The 21440-nt window shown below is 36.6% G+C and overlaps 2 protein-coding genes and 1 pseudogene across 4 annotated transcripts; 2 read left to right on the forward strand and 1 right to left on the reverse strand.

The window, feature by feature from the left end:
* Nucleotides 1-894: 894 nt before the first annotated feature.
* On the reverse strand, nucleotides 895-7167 carry LOC103327355 (ARM repeat superfamily protein). Of its 3 annotated transcripts, XR_016125984.1 has the most exons (9): nucleotides 5988-7160; nucleotides 5483-5567; nucleotides 4269-4365; nucleotides 4057-4120; nucleotides 3917-3973; nucleotides 2803-2840; nucleotides 2634-2715; nucleotides 2146-2238; nucleotides 895-1323 (listed from the first exon to the last, which is right to left on the reverse strand). XR_016125984.1 is itself a non-coding variant. In XM_008229664.3 (8 exons), the coding sequence occupies exons 1-8, from the start codon at nucleotides 7059-7061 to the stop codon at nucleotides 1234-1236; spliced, it is 1587 nt and encodes a 528-aa protein (XP_008227886.2). In that variant the 5' UTR covers nucleotides 7062-7167; the 3' UTR covers nucleotides 895-1233. The 3 variants fall into 3 exon arrangements, 2 of the variants coding, with proteins under 2 accessions (XP_008227886.2, XP_088906146.1); XM_008229664.3 differs by lacking the exon at nucleotides 2146-2238 and having other exon boundaries at nucleotides 5988-7167; XM_089050020.1 differs by lacking the exons at nucleotides 895-1323; nucleotides 2146-2238; nucleotides 2634-2715; ... (2 more) ...; nucleotides 4057-4120; nucleotides 4269-4365 and adding an exon at nucleotides 4372-4573 and having other exon boundaries at nucleotides 5475-5567; nucleotides 5988-7150.
* Nucleotides 7168-11290: 4123 nt separating this feature from the next.
* On the forward strand, nucleotides 11291-14433 carry LOC103327481 (protein DJ-1 homolog D pseudogene; annotated as a pseudogene).
* Nucleotides 14434-15291: 858 nt separating this feature from the next.
* Nucleotides 15292-21028, forward strand: LOC103327328 (protein DJ-1 homolog D-like). The gene is made up of 6 exons (XM_089050470.1): nucleotides 15292-15297; nucleotides 15657-15874; nucleotides 16328-16433; nucleotides 17230-17670; nucleotides 18898-19260; nucleotides 20620-21028. Exons 1-6 carry the CDS (start codon nucleotides 15292-15294, stop codon nucleotides 20806-20808), a joined length of 1323 nt encoding a protein of 440 aa, XP_088906596.1. The 3' UTR covers nucleotides 20809-21028.
* Nucleotides 21029-21440: the final 412 nt, after the last annotated feature.

A 21440-nucleotide genomic window follows, 5' to 3' on the forward strand; every position in this document is an offset into this window, starting at 1 on the left:
ACATAGAAAGAGGAAAGAGAGAAGGAAAAAGGAGAGAACCGTACCAACAAAAAAAAGGAAAAAGGAGAGAAGAAAAGAGAGAGGAAAAGGAAGTGGAGAGAAAAAAAGAAGGAAAAAGGAAGAGAAGAGAAAAGATAGATAAAAAAAAACAAGGAAAAGGAAGAGAAAGATGACGGGAGAAACAGGAAGAAGAAGAGGAGATTAAAAAAGAGAGAGAGAGAGAGAGAGAGAGAGAGAGAGAGAGAGAGAGAGAAGAAAAGAGAAAGAGGAAGAAAGAGATAAGTGGCGGGAGAAAGAGGAAGAAGAAGAGGAGAGAAAAAAAGAGGATGGAAAATTGAAGAACACAGGTTGCTCTCATTTGAGGTCTCAAGTTCAGGTTCGACTCTCATGGTAGACCAAAGGTCTCAGGTTCGTACCCTCGCGGCATTGTATGTGAGAAACCCTCTTCACTATAATTTAGACTATTGATTGTATTCAACAAAATTTTTTTAAAAAAAGTTTCAATGAGTCTGACCATAATTGTTTCCTCTCAAAACAGCCTTGAAATTTTGATTCCATCTGCTTCGGTCGCATGGTAATTCTTGATAGATTTTTCGTGAAAATTTAAACGTGCATCAAGTAAAAACATTTCTAACAAAAGCGCTTATGAGCGAAATTGTTTCCTACGAAGCAATTCCAAACAGGTATTTGGTTTTTGATTCCATCCATTGAATTGCAACGTAGCTTAATAGTTCTTGATTATGTTTCTGATACTCCTGAAGTTAAGGATGCTTTTTGAAGAACATCACCATTGAGTTGAAAAACACAGGAATTGCACCGTAGAAAAAATACCAATATCAGCCAATAAAGACCATGAACAAAAGGGAGGTAAGCCCTAGAAGACCTGATAAAAGCTGCATGAACCAGAGTCTTGATTTCCATGAACTAAACTCTCCATGTAAACACCATATTACAGAATCCTATATGGTTTCTTTGAAGGAGATAAAGCAAGTCCCACTTTTACCTGAGAGAAATTAAAACAATATTGCCAGTTTTCAACGTCCTCAGAGTTAGTCAGCAGATCTCAACTACATGTATGATTTTCTAATGGTTCTAAATTATCAGTACGATACCTTACTCAAAATGTTGTATACTGCAATACATACAAGATCAGCAGTTCCCAACTACTTCTACTTGGCACTCTTAACTTCCACAAAACATAGCTCAATAGGGCCTAACAAATCGTTCAAACAATCACAACGCCGAGATGAACCTTTGAATCTTTGCCTGTGATCGCTCCATTTCTTCAGGTCCATCCACATCACCAATATTGTCGTGATATTCCTGTGGTCCATGAAGAAAGAAAGAGTACTGTATTAGGGTACTTATAAAATATTCAAATAATTAGCACAAGCTTAATCCACCAAGGGCTTAAAGTCATGCACCAAAAAAGTGTAGATTTCACTTTATCATTTAGAATTATTTCTAAATATAAGTACTTATATTCAGCATATTTAAAGACCTGTTAAGAAATAAGATCTTAGTAATCTGGTTGTAAGAATCCAATTTAAGCTTTGTTCCACTTATATTAAAACGAAGCCTATCCTACATGCTGGCATTACCCTCTACAGTAGCGAAGGTCTGGGTATGAGATATTAAAGAGCAGGGAAGAAAATAAACCCATTTGAACTAAGAAACCATGAGGTGCAACAAATTTGAATTCCCAATTGCAGCACAGTGAAGTTAATGTTGAAAAGGTTTTATTTCCCCCTTTTCTATGTTTGGTAGACATTGAGAAATTATGAATAATTCCAAATCCAACATGTACATGCCCTTGTAAGAATCAAGCCCATCTTTGAAACATTGCTCACAAAAATACAACACATCATTGGGCCAGGTAAGCCAAATACAAAGAAACTTAACATTATAAGAACTAAACAGAAGACCAGGAGGAAAAAGTTGGACAAATGACCAAGTTTATTACACTTCTTCAAAATTTATTTAACATGAGGCTAAACAACCCAACAAGATTATGCGCAATTCCAAGAAAGAAGTAAACATAAGGAAAATGCACAGTAGCTCTCATGCATTTAAGCATAAGCAATTAAACTGAATTTGACCACCAACCGCTTTCCCCCAATTTATTGTCAAATGTAGTTTACTAACCTTTCAGACTCTAGATCTTATATCTTTATTGATCAACCACAGCTGAAAGTTTCAGTGATGATCCTATCCATGTTGGAGCTTCTTATGGGATATCTAAAGCCAGCAAATTTCAAATTCTAGGCATGAGCAAATCAATTTATGAACGACTTTCAAACTATCAATTTGGTGTACTCAAAACACCCCTGATTCTGTTAAAATTCAATCTTTATACAAGGCTACTACCTGTTAATTGCTTCTCAAAACAAATTACTTTACAAGCATTCCAAGAGACCCCTATTATGCTCAAAATTTTAAAGAAAGCACCAAAAGCTTGCAGAAAATGCTAATATCTAGGGCACCCACAATCAAATTTTAAAGTATTGTACCCTCTGATACTACACATCTGAGATACAGACGATTGAAAGAATAATTTTTTTAACATGTCAATTAACCGAACTACAATTTCTATTAGAAATTTTGAAGTTCTAGCAGACACCAAGCTTATGTACCTGAAGTATATCCTTAACATCCTTCTTAGTCAGTTTTTGCTGCTTGAGCAGTAGTTCAATTCTTGCTCTCATTTGAGGGTGCCTGCAAAAGAAATAACAGGCTCAAATATAATACAGCTCTTCTATGAAACTGTAAGCAAGAATATATAAATGTGATGTCGAAACTTACTCAGAACACCAAAGATGCCCCAGAATGACAGCAATCAACTGCAGCATGTGAATAAAGAGGTCAAGATCCAAAAGGATAATGAATTTTAAAATAATCAAGCTATAGTATATCTGACAACTACACATGTAATGGGTGAAGGTTGGAACTTGGAAACAATTATGGCCATGTTTAGCATGCAAGATATAGCTGACTGGATTTAAAAGGATTTAACTATTTTTATTTTGATGCATTGTAAGACATAAGCTCTACCTTAACTCTGTCTAAACACATGGTGGAGTCAACAGTTTGATCAGATTGGACAGAAATGAATTCAGTTTACATAATTATTCGCTAAAAAATATGACATTGACAGCAGCCTTAGTAGTAGTGGCAATAGTAGCAGTGATGATGATTATGTGGTTCCGTAATACTCATTAAAACCTTTGTGCCTCCTGGAGAACAGTTACTCTTTTATATGATTGCAAGGACTAACCAAAAAATTGGGGTACCAACACCAATAAACGCCACTTATTTTCCCTAATGCAAGACACTTGTTTATAATGCCTTTATATAAAAATTATGTTCTATTTATTGATGGGAAAAGTGCAAAAATTTGACTACATGTTTCCAAGAAAAATAGATGTGATTGTAACTGTTTTAACATCTTAACAGTTACTAAATTTGAATCAAAATTGCAAATAAAATTATTAGCTTCACCTCAAACAGATTCAATGAATCGAAATTGCTTAGTTTTTCAGCTCCAATATAATTAAAAACTCAGATATAATTGGATGAACCAAACTGTTTTACAACCTTTTTCACTGCGTGGAGTTTTATAACCTTTGTTGTTTATTCATGTTTCTCCTAATAGTTCTGTTTTACACCTTTACTGGATTTGTATCACCTGTTTAGAAAACATTTTATTCAATTCTTCTAATTCCTTGGGTTGAATGGGATAAACATTGGTAGCACTAATTCTATTCCACATCAAAACAAAAAAGAAATTTGAATTAAATGATACGTTTTAACCCTTCTCCAAGCTACATGATCCACCTCAGTCCTGTATAACTTTATAGCAAACCCACATAGAAAGCACACTAAAAATTGCAATATTGCATCCAAAATAAAACCAAACCTGAAGAGTATAAAGTCCAGATTCCAACTTCCGGTTGTACTTTTCCTCTTCATCCATCTGCAAAGTGTAAAACCCCCCTCAGTGAAAGTAATGTAATTTCAAGGATCTGCAGACTACTTAGAACCAAAGAAGGAACTGACCTCTAAATCATCAAGTTCAAGCTGATCCATCCGTTCAGTTTCGGCTTTAACTCTATCTGAATATCTGAAATATAAATAAAAAGAAAAGTTAAAAATATATCATAAATTGAGAAGAAAAGCTTGCCTTCAAATGATATTGACTTCCATGCTTCTGGCATTTTCTCTTTTCATATGTTTCCATAGAAATAAAGAAACAAATAAGCAAAACCCACCTCATATATAGTTCCATAAGCCGGTCTATCTTTTCACACTCATTTTCGACAAACTTGCTTAACAATCTCTCCCTTCTAGAACCCCTCAGAATTCCACCTGAGATGGGAATTTTGGGTAAGCTCAGTCGACAGTATCATTTTAATGAGTAAAAATCTGGGAGACAATCTAGTGAAATGATGTTTATGGATGAAACCCTTACAGATACACATATTTCAGTAGCGTAATGCATTGTAAAATAAAAGATTCTTGTCAGCGTTCTAGTGCACTCAACCATGCCCATCAGAGCCTTTGCGGAATTGAAAGCCTAAATAATGGGTTCAAAAAGAAAATAACTAGGATGAAACCATCAGGCAAGGATGGGCTTAAGCACAGATAACCACATTAAAAGAGCATACATGGTTGGGCCACTAATTTAGGCTAACATAGTATCAGTATGCCAGATACATCTTCTAGGGAACTCACGTTGTTCCATCACTCATTTACTAGAAGCAAGATATTTACTGCTGATTGTATTTTCGTTCACCAACTTAGCTATTCACTTATCGTTAGATTTGATCCTCAAAGTTTATCTGTGATATATGCTTAGTTAACGACTTATGTTCAACTAAATCCTGTCCTCAACAACTTCCTATCCGGATTATGTTGGAGGTTCCAACAATTCCAGAATGGAAATTGTAAACAAGAAATGTTAAATAGAGACAACTGTTCAAGAAGTTCAACGTCAACGCTCAGATTCAGAAGTATCCAAAACTGAGTATCCAGAGTTGCACTTCACAAAATGCACTACAATAACAAATTGATACTTAATTCAATAAAACATGAATCAATATATATGCACTATCTTTCTTAAAAGTTGCTTTTATACCCTTAAGGGCCAACGACAGTCCTAGATAACCAACAAGCTAATGCACTTACCAGTTATCGATGGTATTCTTGTTTCATTACTAATATGGGACCTAAAAAGTTTTATATGAGCAGCGAGCTAAACATAAAGATTGTACATCATCTTCTTTCCTTAACTATTGATAACAGGGGTCCAGAAGAAGTTAAAGGGAAGAAAAGAGGTACAAGAAATCACTCAAGTTGTAGAAAAATGCTAAAAAAACAGATTAAATAGAGTAACCAATAATCTTAGAACTACAAAAGGTGAAAACAAAAAAATCATAAGTACAAAACATTCACATAACCACTACAATTTCACTTGCCTGCTTACCAAATAACGATGCAATTAGGGACACAATGCGCTCCTCCAACTCCTCGTGATAACGCTCCTTCTTGTTCTTCTTATTAATGGGAATCTACACAAAATCAAATACAAAATATTACCCTCTTCTAATTAGACAAAATAAGTACTAAGTTAATCATTTTTATTTAATTGTAGCTCTTCCGCGTCATGAAATTCAATACCGGGCAGAGTTTTACTTCTGTGTCTCTCTCTCTCTCTCTCTAGTATTCATCTATGGACACAGTGTAAATAAGCATACATGACATTTGCAAAATGAAAGTCAACTTCTTTCTTAAGTAAAATCAGAAGCCACATATAGTAGACAATATCCTTCTTCATCCCGAATAGCCATCAAAGTTCACAGTTATTAGAAGCATAACAAATGCTTCTTGGACACAATCTCACTACAGAAAGACATTAGCAGGGTTATGCTATGGATAGTCTCAAGAAATAATAAATTACTTGGAAAAGAAAAAGGGAATGCAGCACTTGCCTTACCCATAAAAGCTGCAAAGGCCGTCTTCAACCCCAAAACATCAATGAAACGTTCGCAGGCTGGCGGGTACTTGGTCATGGCAAAGTCAAGCGCTCTAATGGCCGACCCATAAGCAGACTTCTTCTGCTTGATGATAATGATCATCAACTCCACCCCTTCAGCCTTCACAAACCTCTCCTTGTTCTCCAATGGCATCAACAAGCAGCACAAACAATCAAACAAATTCTCCAGCATCTCGGCTTCATCGGAGCTCTTGGGGTCCTTAGACTTGTACATAGCCACCGCCTGAAGCAACACATCGACACCGTTCATCTGCCCCAACTTTTTCTGATTCGCTACGCTACTCTGCAACAGTATAGCCAATATTTCCGAAGCATATTGCTTGTTTCCATCGAACTCTCTCACCTTAATCTTCCCCATCAACCATTTGAAAAGCTTGGTCCTTTCGCACACCAATTCTGCCACCGCTGGCTTCACCTCGATCAAATTCTCGATCGTTGCGAGAGTCCCGTACACAGCGGCACTCTCGTCCGGGTCCGAATCGTTCAACCGCTGCAGATTCTGAACCAGCAGCTCGAGGACATTGTTGTCGACTAGGGCATCGACGAGAACCCCAACGGCCTCGTCGTTCTCATCGAAAACCTCGTCGTCGGTGAGTTCCTCGAGCAACTGAACCACGTCGATTGCAATGTCGGTGTTGTCGTGGCCGAGGAGGTTGAGAATGGAAGGGACGGTGTTGAGGGAGACGAGGTCCGGGTAGAGATCCGGAGCTCCGGCGAGGACCTTGAGCTTCTGGAGGTCTTCGTGGAGCTCGACTTCGGAGTCGGCGAACCGGTCGGGTTGGTCCGGGTACTTGAGTCGGGCTCCGATATTGTCCTTGAGACGACGCTCGAAGGAGAGCACTAGCTTCTTTAGGGTTCGGAGGTCGGGTGCTTCGATGGCGTTTTGGGATTTCTCTACGGCCTCCAAGAGGGACAAGTCGATGTCGTTGTTACTGTTACTGCTGCCGTTCGGGACGACGTCGTCTCGTTTGCGTTTCGTGTTGGAGTTTCGACCGTCGACAACTTCCATCACGTTTCCGTCGGATTCGGCGGGTTTCTTCAAAAACCTACTGAGCGCTGCTCTGGTATACTCACTGAATCGGGGTCTTCGAAGTAAATATCCACGGCCTGTTGTACTGTTTCTTCCTAATAAATAATTAAAAAAATATTAATTAATTAAGTTTTAATCAAATCACCCCACTCACGTGAGATGCATATGTCTGTTTCAACATCTACTTAACAGATAATCCCTTATTGGCTAACATATGTATTAAAAAACACTAGCATTGAATTTAATTTTTGTTGTATTCTTCGTATTACTCACGGTTAATTTTGTTATTTCTTTGTCAAGAAACATTACGGTTAATTTTGTTATTTTTTTTGTCAAGAAACATTACGTTACTTGCTTGTTTAAAAAAAAGTTTATAATTTAAGTGATTAAGAGTATTTATCATGTTACTCGAGATTTGAAGTTCAATTCTCACATCTTTGTATATATATATATATATATATATATATTGTGTTCAATCGGGAGACTTTGGAAAAACACAAAGGAGAGAGAAATTTTGTAAAAGAAGCCAAAATGGACAAAATTGTCCTTATTTATTTTTGGATTTCCTAAGGAATCCTTTACATTTTCATGTTTTTTATTTGAAAGTTGAGAGGTTTTTCTGTCTTTTTTGAAAAAGCTTTAGCTTTTTCCAAATGTGAAATTTTTTTTTTAGCTAAAACCTAAATTTATTAAATAATAATTTTATGAGCGTGTAACTTTTTAGAATATGTTGCCTAGCTCAAATTGGGCCTATTATGTTGGAGTGTGTCGATGGTGGTGGGTGGGTGTGTGCAAGACTGGTGTTTAGTACATCTGCTTAATAAAGATGTGGAAGACCTTCATCTTCTTGCTGTTATGTTGTGGGGATGCCAAGACTATATAGACATAAATTGGATTTGTTCTATTAATAATGTATATCGTGAGGGCAATATGGTGGCTGATAGATTAGCTTAATTGGGTTCATGTCTTGACTTGGGTCTGTCAACCTTCCATGATCCTTTTGATAGTAATAGGTCTTTTCTTAGTGAAGATTTACTTAGAGTCTGTAGGGCTCGAGCCATTGTTTAGTTTCTCTATTGGGCGTTAACCCCGTTTCTTCACCAAAAAATAAAGGAACAAGGGGAGGGGGTGTAACTCTTCATATTTTTCTTTTGTTAATTTTTTGAAGTTCTATTTTTTGTTTTTGTAGCTTTTCATTTTTTTTTTCCTAATCTTTATTTTATGTTTTTTTTTAAAACTTATTTTTTTAATTTAATTCACACGTCCCTACATCACTAAATTTGTGAAAACCACATGTGTGCCACATCAGCACATTAACATAATTTGTGAATTGTAAAGGTAACTTTGATGTGTGGGCAAAATGTGAAGAACAACATGCCCCTAGAAAACATAATATTTTCACAAACCTTAGAGACTACAAGTCCAAAATAAAAAGGTTTTAGTTTTCTAATGATCTTCATTATTTGAATCACCTACAAACTACAAGTTAAATCATTCCACAAACTACAAGTTGAATTGGTTCCTTCTAATGATCTTCATGTTAGGGAGTCCTTACTTAGTTAGGCTTTTTGGTTACTTACTTATTTGTTTAGTCATATTATAATTGAGATTTGTTTTCTATTGTAATTTAGATTTATTTTGTATTGGAATTTAGATTTATTTCCTATTTTATTTAGGGTTATATTTCCTTATAAATGCCTCAATATTGGAGAAGAATACATAATTGAAAATTTGCCCTACTTTGTTTGACTTGGAATCAGAGCCAAGTACTTGTGACATGTGCTTGTGTTCTCCTTGCAATTTAATTGCTCTCCTCCCCTCATCTTGAAAAAGGGCGAGGGGGGGAGGTTGGGAGAGAGAGGAGTGAAAATGATATATTTCTCTTTCCCATGAAGATATTGCATATTCCTTGATTCTAATGACCCTTTCTCTTCAAGGGGAGGGGGGAGTGAAGAGAAGTTATGTCTGCGTGAATTAGTTAAAGTAGATATGAAGGAATTCTCCTTCACTATGGTTGTTGTAGTTGCCATTGTCATCGTCATTGTTGTTGTTGTGGGCGTGTCCTTTGCTTTTTCTTTGCCTTACCTAGCTTTGCTTTACCTTACCTTTCTTTACCATGCCACCACCTCTTTGCACCGCGACAGCCCAACACGAGTATTCACTTACTCTTTCTGTTTTTCAATCCCTTATTTTATATCTTTGCACTTCATCATGTCTGCACATGGCTCCTTTAAAACTTCTCTCCCTACCTTTCTCACGTAATGGACTTTTGACTCATATGCAACTTTTTATTCTACCTTTCTTTATTTTAATCTTTGGCCATTCCCACGTGAGAAATGATTTTCTTCGTCTGTCATCTCACTTCTTGTCCCTTTTTTTTTCCTTCCAAATTTACATCCTTCTTATTTTATTTTTTGCATTTTCCCTAAAACAAAAACAAAAGAAATCTTTTTTCACTTTCACGCCAACGTGGCTTTCTTTTTCACTTTACTTTATGGCTCATTTTTTTCATCTCTCTTTCATCTTATATTCTCTTCTTCCAAATCTTGATCCTCTACAAGCCTCGGATTTGATGGGGAGATAGGGGAGATAGACACACAGTGCTTGCCACCTAGGTTCTCTTGTCATATGACCTTAACCCTAAACACTACATGCCTTCCCCTTAGTCATCAAACGGGGGAGCCGTTCTTCTTTCGTGTATTTAGCGGTGAACCAGGCGTACGCTACTTAATGTTAATGAATCTTCGGGGGCGTTAAAGAATAGCAATAATCGCTGAATCTACTTGCTCGACTGAAAGGGGAGCGGTTTTCCGCCGTTGATTTCCACTGCACTATACACCTAACCCATAATCTTAGCCCACAGTCGTCATCTACCTTGCCACTGTCGTTGCCTACCTTGCTACTGTCGTCATTGCCCTCATTCCGTCATTCATCACCATGCCGAATGTTGATACCTTTATTTCTTCACTTGCTTCTGGTCCTACTTCACTTATTGATTCTCCTACCCCTATTGTGATGGTTCATACTGAATCATCCACCAACTTATCCTTGGAATTCAAATTGAATGGATCCAACTATGCAATTTAGGCTTGGATGATCGAACTCTATGCTACTTCACAAAGAAAATTGGGTCACCTAACTGGTGACTCTGATGCCCCATATTGCAAAGATCCACAATTTAGAAAGTGAAAATTGGTGATGCTACTGCGAAAAGTTGGATGATGCGCATTATGAAATCTAGTTTGTTGAATATGTTTCATACTTAACTATTGTCGTACTCACAGGGTTTCTATGTTCTGCCATGCTCATAAGGTTTTTGTGTTCTGTCATGCTCACAAGATTTCTGTGTTCTACCTTACCTAGTGCCATGCTCATATGGTTTTTGTGTTTTGCTTTGTACATAGGGTTTATGTGTTATTCTTTTGTGTTATGCTATGTGCCCTATTTGTTAAGGGTTGCTCTTGTGTTTCTGCTGCAAGCTTTGATTTGGTTTATCAGTTGTTTCACTCATGGTTTACGACAAGACCTTCTCTGCAGTTGTGAACTTCTCTACAGTTGTTCGATTTGGGTAATGTTGAGTATGGTGTTCTATGACTCGTTTGTCAAGTTGGGCATGAGAAACATCTTTGCGCCAACTTGAGGGGGAGTATTAGCAAGTCCTTACCTATCAGAAATGTCCAGAAAAAATCATAGCACTTTGGTTCTTTATTATGTTAGGATTTTTGGTTACTTACCTATTTGTCTAATCTTATTATAATTGAGATTTGTTTCATATTGTAATTTAGATTTATATTCTATTTTATTTAGGATTGTACTTCCTTATAAATACCTCCATATTAAAGAAGAATACATAACTGAAAATTTGCCCTACTTTATTTGACTCTTCATTATTTGAATAAAAAAGGTTTTAGTTTTTATTAATTTTCCCTTAGTAGAATGCGTGCATGGCCTTGCCCAAAGATGAAAATAACTCGAGGCGGCTGGTTCCTTCTTTGAACCAAAAAATATTATTACTTTATGCACAAAAAATATTCTCTTCAATTAAAGTTTTTATAAATTAATTAAAAACAACATAAAGAATAAAAAAAGTTATTTTATTTTATTTTTTTGGTTTTTTAAAGTTTAGGGTAACTTCTCTATAAATGATGTTTTTTTTATTTTTAAATTTACTTAGAAATTAATAAGGAAGTAAAGAGTAAGCCACGGAAATGATTACTAGGAGGAGAGTTCTGGGGATATCAATGATGGTAATTACAACCATTCTACTTATCTTATCAATATCAATGGTTGTGGAAGCTGATGATAACAATTTTCATTTCTCTATGCATCCCCCTGCAGTCACTTCCAACTCTTCTAGTGAAGACTCGAAAATTACATATATCCCTCCAACAATCATGAAAGTCGGCAGTAAAATCCTTCGTTGGATAAAGGAAAAAGGATGAACTAGGTTCCAATTCCAACCAAAATATCAACCGATTTTTCGACCGAAGAAGAAGAAGGATCGTCTTCTACAAATATTTATGGTTCTGGAAAAGGAGAAAACAGAAAAATGTCAAATGAATCAAATAATGTATGGATCACATATAGCTTCTACGTATCAAAGAGCACTTCCACGAATATGATGCTTGAGTGTATGGTTTCACATACTAGGAAGATTGGCATGCGTAAGGTAGGACTATTTGCCTTATTTAATGGCTATAAAAGCTATGAAGTTTCGTCATACCTACAGTCTCATGTATTTAATAATATCTATAATGCCGTGAAGAGAGGATTTGAGTTATCGGTTCAACTGCAACTTACTCAGCATGCACTCAATATGAGGAGATATACTAATTATAGAGATACTTCTTGTTTAGTTGTAAGATTTCGATGATTAATGAACGTAAGATTTTGGTCAGGTATCTTGTATGATCAATGCGTTATTGTTTTCTAGGAATTTGTTCTCTCATCTTTGATTTAACTTTCAAAATTTATGCGTTATTCTTTACACACATTCACAGAAACAAACAATGCACATCAATTACACATCACATGCACACAAACAAACAATGCATACCACTTACACACAATGGCGGACCGAGCAAATTGTCTATGTGGGGGATTGGATAATGACTTTGGGCTTCAGAGGCTTGGGTTGAATATGTTTTTTAAGTGCGGGTAAGGACTGAGCCAAAATCTAAGGGTTCAAGTATATAATGAGCCATGTGGGAGTTAAAAACCTTGTAGAAACCAAAACATAGTTAAGATTATGGCAGCTGCTCACACTAGTCATTATTAGTTGGGTTAGCCAGTGCTTACACATCACTATAGAATTTCGCTACACATCACATGCACACAAATAAACAACAAACTTCACATGCACACTGACGATCCAAAATGTTCAAAAAGAGTAAAATAACACAAGGATGCCTTATGCTTCTTCGATGGAGTGAAAAGTACATGACTTGCGAGTCTTTGTATTTGGTCGGTGTATCCATTTTTGTCTTTTTGAAAGTATACAAAACCGAATAGAATACTAAGGAACGGCCACGTGGTATAGTTTGTATATATGTATTATAATGTGGGTGGATGACATGGTTTATGTTTTCTCCTTTTAAGAAATAATATAAATAAATATCCACTTATATTATAAACATATGTACAATATATACCCGGTAGCCCTACTACTTACTATTCTATTATCTCTCCCGCTTAGAAGTATTTAGGGGCATTTTTTATTTATCATTTATAGAAAATTCAAAACGAAACTAAATAGAACAACATAACGAGTAGAGAGAAAGGAAGACAGGGGGCAGTGGGAAAGGGACGTATTTTCTTGAACCAGCCCTTTTCCCCCCTTTAAAATCTAATCCTTTGAATCCTACTGAAACTTGTCTCTCTACAATGCCAAAAGTTAAAGCCCACCATATATGCAGTTGTAGGCTGATTATTTAAGCTGTCCTACATCAAAATATTCTTTTATTTGTTATTCTGGATCAAACTTGTACTTGTTCAACAGTGATAAGATTGTTAATAATCAAGATTGGCTGCTTGTTTTAATTTACTGTGATTCAAGTGACCCCTTACAGGGGTTTGTCTTTTGTGTTAATGAACTAATTCTTATACAGTTACTGAGCATCATTCAATTTCTCTCCCTCAATATTTGTAGGATTTCATGGAAGATTATGAGATAACTGTGCCTTTTCAATCCCTTCAAGCTCTAGGATGCCATGTTGATGGAGTTTGCCCCAAGAAAAAAGCTGGTGATATTTGCACAACTGCTGTCCATGATTTTGAAGGTGATCAAACCTACAGTGAGAAGCCAGGCCACAATTTCACTTTAACAGCTGATTTTGATACTATTGATGTCTCAAGTTACGATGCTCTTGTAATCCCTGGAGGTCGAGCTCCAGAATATTTGGCTTTGGATGAGAAAGTTATTAAAATAGTGAAGCAAATCGTGGAAGCTGGGAAACCAGTTGCATCCATCTGCCATGGGCAACAGATTTTAGCTGCTGCTGGTGTTCTGCAGGTAAGGTTATCGACATAATCATTTAAGAGCAGTTCCCCAATTAGTACTTTTTTTTTTTCGGCCAGACTACACAATGTTTCCTGAAACTTGATGCAAAGTGCTTATCCTTTTAAGTTTATCAATCAAGCCGAATTTTGAAGTTTACTAATTCAATTCTGTGCTTTTGTCAACCACAATAATGATTTTGTTACGAATTTTACTGATTTTCTATCTGTTACCACCAAGACTAGGCTAAGATAAGGAATCACTTAGCAAGGTCAGGGTAAGCTAGGCAGTTTCAGTGTCTTATAATGTGTTAGGTGGAGTGTGGTGCATTGTCAGACTTGTTAGTGGGACAGTACCTATTTTCTATGTACATAAAGTGATATCAGAGTGAAGATTTTATTGCAAAGTCCAAAAGCAACCACCTTGAAGTTCTGCTCTGTTTGTTTCTGATTCTTCTGATTGAAGGTGAATTTACTTATTTGCACATTATGAAGTTTTTAGCATGTCCTAATTGTTATCCACTGCCTACATTTATTGGGAAAGAAATGCACTGCATACCCAGCAGTGAAGCTTAATGTGGTTTTTTCGGGAGCAACATGGCTGGAACCTGATCCAATAGATCGTTGCTTCACTGATGGAAATTTGGTTACTGGAGCAGCGTGGCCGGGCCACCCGGAGTTCATTTCGCAACTGATGGCATTGCTTGATGTTCGAGTATCATTCTAGTTGCTGTTTACCTAGTCAGCCGCTTGCATGTGATATACTTAATTCATGAAAGATTAAGACAAGGATGATATGCTGCCTTTTGTATCAATGAGGGACCAAGTAATGATCTGTTTTTATCTGTATATGCCATGTTCCATGCAAGTAAGTTCTGTCTCGCGCTGCGAATCCCTATTCTGATCTGAGATTGCATGCTATTCCTAACATAGGCAATGAATCTAGAGTGTATTTTTCACATGATATTAGATTTTCATTTCTGTGAATTAACAATTTATTTATTAAAAAAAACATAGCAGTGAAGGGAAAAATAGAAGCAAGAGGGCCTATTCATCACATCACTCCTTATCGTCTCAAATGTTTGATATTCAGAGTTGAAGGCTTAACAACGCTTTCTGATGTTCTGGTGACCATTTATATGTATATAAAAAGTCCAGAAATTGGTCTGTCCAAGTCCAGCACAAGTAATGGTCCAAGTCTCAAGTGGTATATCACATTCTAGGTTTATCCTGTGTTTTTTTTTATGACAGGACCCTTGCATTGCAACTCAATCAAACTAGAGACTTACCTCTCAATGCATTGAATTTTGATCCAAATCTAATTCGAATATGAAAATCAATTATTTAACAAATTCAATCCGATAATAATTCAGTTCCATTTAAAATAACATAAATTAATTTAGAATAAATTGCCGTACATGACCCCGAACTAGGATCCCAATCAAACTTAACTCTCCCGAACTAAAAAGTCAGCTAATTCAACCACCGAACTAATTAAATGGTAAATTTGGCCCTTGCTGTTAAGTTGTGTAAATTTCATTCAATTTTCTGTTAACTATAATGGTAAACTTGTAATTTCGAGTAAAATAAATAATAAATAAATCAAACAAAAAGGAAATAAATAATAATTAATAAGAAAACTAGAATAACATTTAAAGAAATAAAAAAAGAAAAAACAGCCCCATCCAACAAGAAGCCCGAACGATCAGCGTCAATGGAGGTGTGTCTCTGAGAGGGAGCTAGATTAAAGCTTTGTCTGTAACATATACCTTGGCTGCCTCCCCACACCCTCCAAATGAAAATTAAAATGAACCAAAATTTTCCACCCCTGTTGTATTTCTTGCAGACCAGGTTTTTTCAATGAAATTTCTAAAGGTTTCGAACAAAAAACAAAATAATGATAGTTGGATTCTTGGTTTTGGTGGTGGTGGGTTTGATGGATCTGTGCATGAATGTTAGTTGGGAGTGGATTTTATTATATTACGGTCTGCGTGTGTTTAGAGAGAGAGAGAGAGAGAGAGAGAGAAAAGCAAGAGGGATAATCAATGGTGAAAAAGTTGAAACGCGGTGTATTGGTAGGGACAAGAGGAGGGCTTTGTAGCACGCCACCGCCAATTTGGAGACTTGACGAGTTTTACTATCAGCAAAACAACAACAAAAAACCCAGCTCTGAATTTCTCCCACAACTCTTCGGAATTTCATCCAGTTTTGGGATCAGACGATAATTCTTCGGAATTTTACGACGATGATGACAATGACGAAGAAGATGGTGATGGTGATGGCGATGATGGATCTGGGTAGGGGGTGGTGGCTGGGGCCATGGTATGGTTTAAAATATTCTATTTATATAGTATACGCTATACGTTTCAGAATATAATCTATTCATACAGTATATTCTATTTATAGAGTATCGCCGCCCGGCTATACGATTAACATATTTTATTTATAAAGTATAACCGTTCGGCTATACGTTTAAAATATTCTATTTATACAGTATAGCCGCGGGGCTATACTATTTAACATGGTCTATCGTCTAGCCGCGCGGCTATACTATTAACATATTTTATTTATAAAGTATAACCGCTCGGCTATACGTTTAAAATATTTTACATAGTATAGCCGTGCGGCTATAAGATTCAACATATTCTATTTATAGAGTATAGCCGTCCGGCTAACTGTTAACATATTCTATTTATAGAGCATAGCCGATCTATTCTATACCTCGAGATTCTATAGGGTTTAGGGTTTAGGGGATCACTTCAGGCATATGGAGTGTCCGTTGATGCCGTCTGTCCTGGCAAGAAAGCTGGTGATATCTGCCGCACAGCCATTCATCAACTTTCTCCTGCTCACCAGGTCACCCACCTCTGCTTCTTTTGCCTTTTCCTTTGTTTACTTTTAATGAAAAACGTTTTCTTTAGCCTCTTTACATCACTTGAGCACTTGTCAATTGGTCTTTTCCGTGCTCTGTAATCAAGCACACTCAATTATATTGAAGATTGAATGCTTACTTCACTTGAATTTGTAAACCCAAAACAAGAAATTTGTCTCAAAGATTGAGGTGCTTACAATTCTCACATATGGGATTATGTTGCCTCCTCTAAAATTTGGAATCTGTTGGGACTGGAAATTAGTTTGTCAAGTTTACGAACGAACATCACGCTTTCAAGTTTAGTTTTTTCCATCAGCCAGTGGTTTGTAGCCTTAATTATAGACAAAATGAATTAAGTTTTATTGTTGATTAGAGCCACTCTATTAGATTGACAAATAGCAATCCGTAGGTTATAGTTCTAGGTTGTGTGGACAGCGAGACTAAAGTAAGCTCAAACAAGAACACATGTTAGGAGTTCTGTTAGAGTGCTTGCTCATTCTTATGAGCTAGCTAGAGAACCGACCTGTATTGAGCTTGAGTTCTGCGGGACAAGACAGTGTGAACAAATTCTTGGCTCCAACGTCACTGTGTACACCATATTCATAAAACAAAATTGCATTAGTGCCCTCGTCTCTAAGTGAAAATAATCTGATAATGCGCTACCTAGGTTTGCTGAATCGTGATCTGTGTTTAATTTACAAATCTTCAAATGCTATATATATGTCTTTCAGGGTTTTAATATGTTTTTTGGTTTTCTGTATTTTTTTTCTTTGGTTGCAGACTTATTCTGAATCACGTGGTCACAATTTCGCACTCAATGCAACATTTGATGACATTGAATTTAACAAATATGATGGATTAATAATACCAGGAGGACGGGCACCTGAATATCTTGCTTTGGATGCGTCAGTTTTAGAATTGGTGAAAAAGTTTTCTGACTCCGGAAAGCCAATTGCTTCGATTTGCCATGGGCAACTTGTCCTAGCAGCTGCAGGCTCGGTTAAAGGTAGGAAGTGTACGGCCTTCCCAGCTGTCAGACCTGTACTTGTTGCTGCAGGTGCTTATTGGGTGGAACCCGAGACCATGTTGGCGTGTGTTGTTGATGGTAATATAATTACTGGGGCTACATATGAAGGCCATCCTGAGTTCATTAGGCTTTTTGTGAAGGCACTAGGAGGTAACATAACTGGTTCAGATAAGAGGATCCTGTTTCTCTGTGGGGTAAGTTTATTTTCCTTCGTAGTGCAATGAGAAATATGAAATTGTGATGCTGATCAATATTGAGTATATATATTATCGTGATTATCGCTGTCCACTATTTGTTTTTTAATGTGCATTGTTCATGGCAAAATATTCTACTGAAGTTAAAATCTTTAATATTATGATTCAAATTGCAGTAACCCAGAATAAACAAAAATGAATGAATAAGGTGAAAATGGTGTATGTGCTCTTGAACCTGTCTTCATGAAGCGTATACATTTGACACACAATACATGCCATATGTCAAAAACTTCTTCGTATAATATATACATGCATGAATGGGCATAAAGATAAACTGTAGAGAATTGATGGAGATTTGCCCTTTTACAGATACTTCTGAAAGATAGTGAAAATAACCTGAATAGGCTTTACCAGATTTGCCACATTTCTGGTGTGATAGGGTTCATTCATTCATTCCGATGTGTTTTTTCAATGTTTTGGTGTATGCTTCATTGGTCTGCCTACCTGGGTCCGTTGCCCATTGGAATACTTGTTTGTCAGGTCATTTTGTAAGTTGTGAACTTGTGAAAGTAAATCCAAACATGCATACTGGTCATTTTTCAACCTTTATGAATTTTAAAAGACTCCTTTACTTTAATTTTCCAGAAAGTTGACTACTGAAGAATTTCAATTCCCCCCTTCCCCAAAACTGAATACCTCCAATACCCAAGCCAATTAGGTCTTCAAATTCGAAATGCTTCTACTGCCCTAGACCCATAAATTAGTTGCTGTCAGATTTCATAAGAACCTATTTTCTTGAAATCAGTTGTTTGTTTTCTCTTTAAAACCAAATCCTTTGAAGCATACCTAAACTTCTCTACCTACAATGCCAAAAGTTATACAACTTGACAAACCTTAAAGCCCACCACGTTTTGTAAGCTGGTTATTTAACAGTGATAAGATGGTCCATAAATCAAGATTGGCTACTTGACAAACCTTTAAAGCCCACCAAATTCAAAATATTATTTTACTTGTCAATATCAATAGTGATAAGATGGTCCATAAATCAAGTTTGGCTATGTGTTTTAATTCACTGTAAATCTGTAAACCCCTTGACAAGAACGTTAAAGCTGCATGTCCTTTTTTTATGAACTAATTGTTATCTACGTATTATTCTAGTCAATGATCAAAATTTTATATTTCTCACAGTTACTAAGCATCATTCACTCTCTCCCTCAACACTTGTAGGACTTCATGGAAGATTATGAGGTAATTGTGCCTTTTCAGTCTCTTCAAGCTCTAGGATGCCATGTTGATGCAGTTTGCCCCAAGAAGAAAGCTGGTGAAATCTGTGCAACTGCTGTCCATGATTTTGAAGGTGATCAAACCTACAGTGAGAAGCCGGGCCATAATTTCACTTTAACAGCTGACTTTGAAGCTCTAGATGTCTCAAGTTATGATGCTCTTGTAATCCCTGGTGGTCGAGCCCCAGAATATTTGGCATTGGATGAGAAAGTTATTGCATTAGTGAAGCAAATTGTGGAAGCCAGGAAACCAATTGCATCCATCTGCCACGGGCAGCAGATTTTAGCTGCTGCTGGTGTTCTACAGGTAAGGTTACTCCCTTTCAGCCAGGCTACTCCTTTGTTTCCAGAAATTTGATCCGAATTTCAATTTGGTCCATATTCTTTAAGTTTCTCAATCAAATCCGACTATTTCCATATTGTTTCAATTCGGTGCGTCGTCAAACATAGTATTGATGTTGTTAAAAATATTACTTGACTTTCTATAATTCCATGTGATGCCACCAAAGGAATTGCTCCAATAATTGGGTTCAACTGAAACAAAGTGAAGCTGTAATCCCTGTTTAGGTGGCAGTGTAGTTTTATTGTATATACAGCTCATCTTTTAATAGGGATGGGTCCCATGTTGTTGGGATCAGTCCCATGCTGTCCAGAAGTTCAATCTAAAGTCCAAGTTGATTTCTGAAACTAAATGAGTTGACATGTACAAAATGCAGAAACAATAATATAAAGTTAATTTGTTAGGACGCAAAATCCTCATCACCAATCCAAAATCATATAACAAAATCAAGATTATAAATTTTGGAATTTTAAAGTCCAAGCATGATATGGTAGATATGGGAGATGCTACAATGAGAGGGATCTGCATGGGGGGTTTGAGTTAGGGGTTCAATCCAACCATCCAATCATTAAAAAAGTTTTAAGTTCAAAATTTCCTTTATATTATTGGATAGTAGTATTGAACCCCTCACCCACAACCCCTCATTATAGCATTTCCGTGGTAGATATACATATATAATGTAGATTATAAAATTTTAACTTCTTACGCTTTTTAACATCAACTAAAATGCTAGAGTAAAATTAATTTTTTGTGTGGGAAGTTAAACATGTTTAACCAAAAAGACAATACAGATAATCTGTGGATTTATTTGTTCTTTTACTCACTATCTACGTAGTTGATCGTAAATTTATATGTTTGTTCTGTTGTGGGTGTTGATGAGCAAGCTTACCAGTTGGTGCATGAACATTTGTGCTGTAATATAAAAGTCAGAAGGTGTGTACTGTAATGCAGAATTCTCTTAAGGAATATATGAAGCAGTAAAAATCTATGCTAGATGGAATGGTTTAAGAATGGGATAAAACAAGAAATTACCTAGTAAGGAAAACCAAAAGGCTTGGCTGAGCTTGGCAGTTTCAGTTAGGCTTGGCTGAGCTGGCAGTTTCAGTTTTTCAGAAGGTGTTAGGAAGAGTTGGGAGTATCATCAATTTTGTAAGAGAGTTGATTTACTGAGTGAGTATTTTATGACAAGGTAAAAAAGAAACCACCTTGAAGTTGTAATCTGTTTGCCTTGTGCTGATTCTTCTGATTGAGGGTTGATTTACTTATTTTCACGTTATGAACTTTTTTTAATCATGTCCTAATTGTTGTTAACTGGCTAAATTTTAGGGAAAGAAATGTACTGCGTATCCAGCGGTGAAGCTTAATGTGGTTTTGTCAGGAGCAACATGGCTGGAACCTGATCCAATAGATCGTTGCTTCACGGATGGAAATTTGGTTACTGGAGCAGCGTGGCCGGGCCACCCAGAGTTCATTTCTCAGTTGATGACATTGCTTGATATTCGAGTATCATTCTAGTTGCTGTTTACCGGGTCTGCTGCTTGCATGTACTATATGTAATTCATGAAAGAATAAGGCATGTATGTTGTGTTATGTTAAGGTGACGTTTGTATATATGAGGGAATAAGTGACACTGGTTTTGATATGTATATGCCATGTTCCCTGCAAGTTTGGTTGTGGATGAAGCTTGTATTATACTACTTATGCTTTCGCAGGACACACTGATTTTTGGTCTCAATCTCTCTCACCGTACGCCTCAAAGGTTTACCTGAATGAATATCATGTTGTCCAGAGTTAGCTTGTATTTTCACAACCATCCTCCTGCAACTGCGAAATGAGGATTGGCATGATATTGCATTTTCTTTTGGGTCAAGCAATATAGTTTGTTGACAAAACCAGACCTCATAACAGAAAGCAAGCAGCTTTGCTGCTCTGGTGAAAAATCTGGCTGTCAAGATAAAATCAACGCGAGCGCTACTCAAAACGAAATCAACAGTCTTTTTGGGAGAAGCAAGATATCAAACTCTAGGATTTTAGGACCCGTTAGAGATAAACATTACATTAGCCATCTCTCTTTTGGGACATTAGCTTGGAAGCATTGACTTTGCACTCAGGTTTGAATCTTTCCTGAAATAATTTTGGACTTATCA

The sequence above is a fragment of the Prunus mume genome, linkage group LG4 (assembly GCF_029339155.1).
Source record: "Prunus mume cultivar Tortuosa linkage group LG4, ASM2933915v1, whole genome shotgun sequence".
NCBI lineage: Eukaryota > Viridiplantae > Streptophyta > Magnoliopsida > Rosales > Rosaceae > Prunus > Prunus mume.

Excerpts from the sequence above, each read along its gene's own strand:
- LOC103327355 (XM_008229664.3), bottom strand. The coding sequence starts at position 7,061 with ATGGAAGTTGTCGACGGTCGAAACTCCAACACGAAACGCAAACGAGAC. Across the intron at positions 3,974-4,056 it reads TTGAACTTGATGATTTAGAG|ATGGATGAAGAGGAAAAGTA; the intron begins GTCAGTTCCTTC and ends TACACTTTGCAG. Across the intron at positions 1,324-2,633 it reads ATGTTAAGGATATACTTCAG|GAATATCACGACAATATTGG; the intron begins GTACATAAGCTT and ends CATGGACCACAG.
- LOC103327328 (XM_089050470.1), top strand. Across the intron at positions 15,875-16,327 it reads GATGGCGATGATGGATCTGG|GGGATCACTTCAGGCATATG; the intron begins GTAGGGGGTGGT and ends TTTAGGGTTTAG. Across the intron at positions 19,261-20,619 it reads CTGCTGCTGGTGTTCTACAG|GGAAAGAAATGTACTGCGTA; the intron begins GTAAGGTTACTC and ends GCTAAATTTTAG.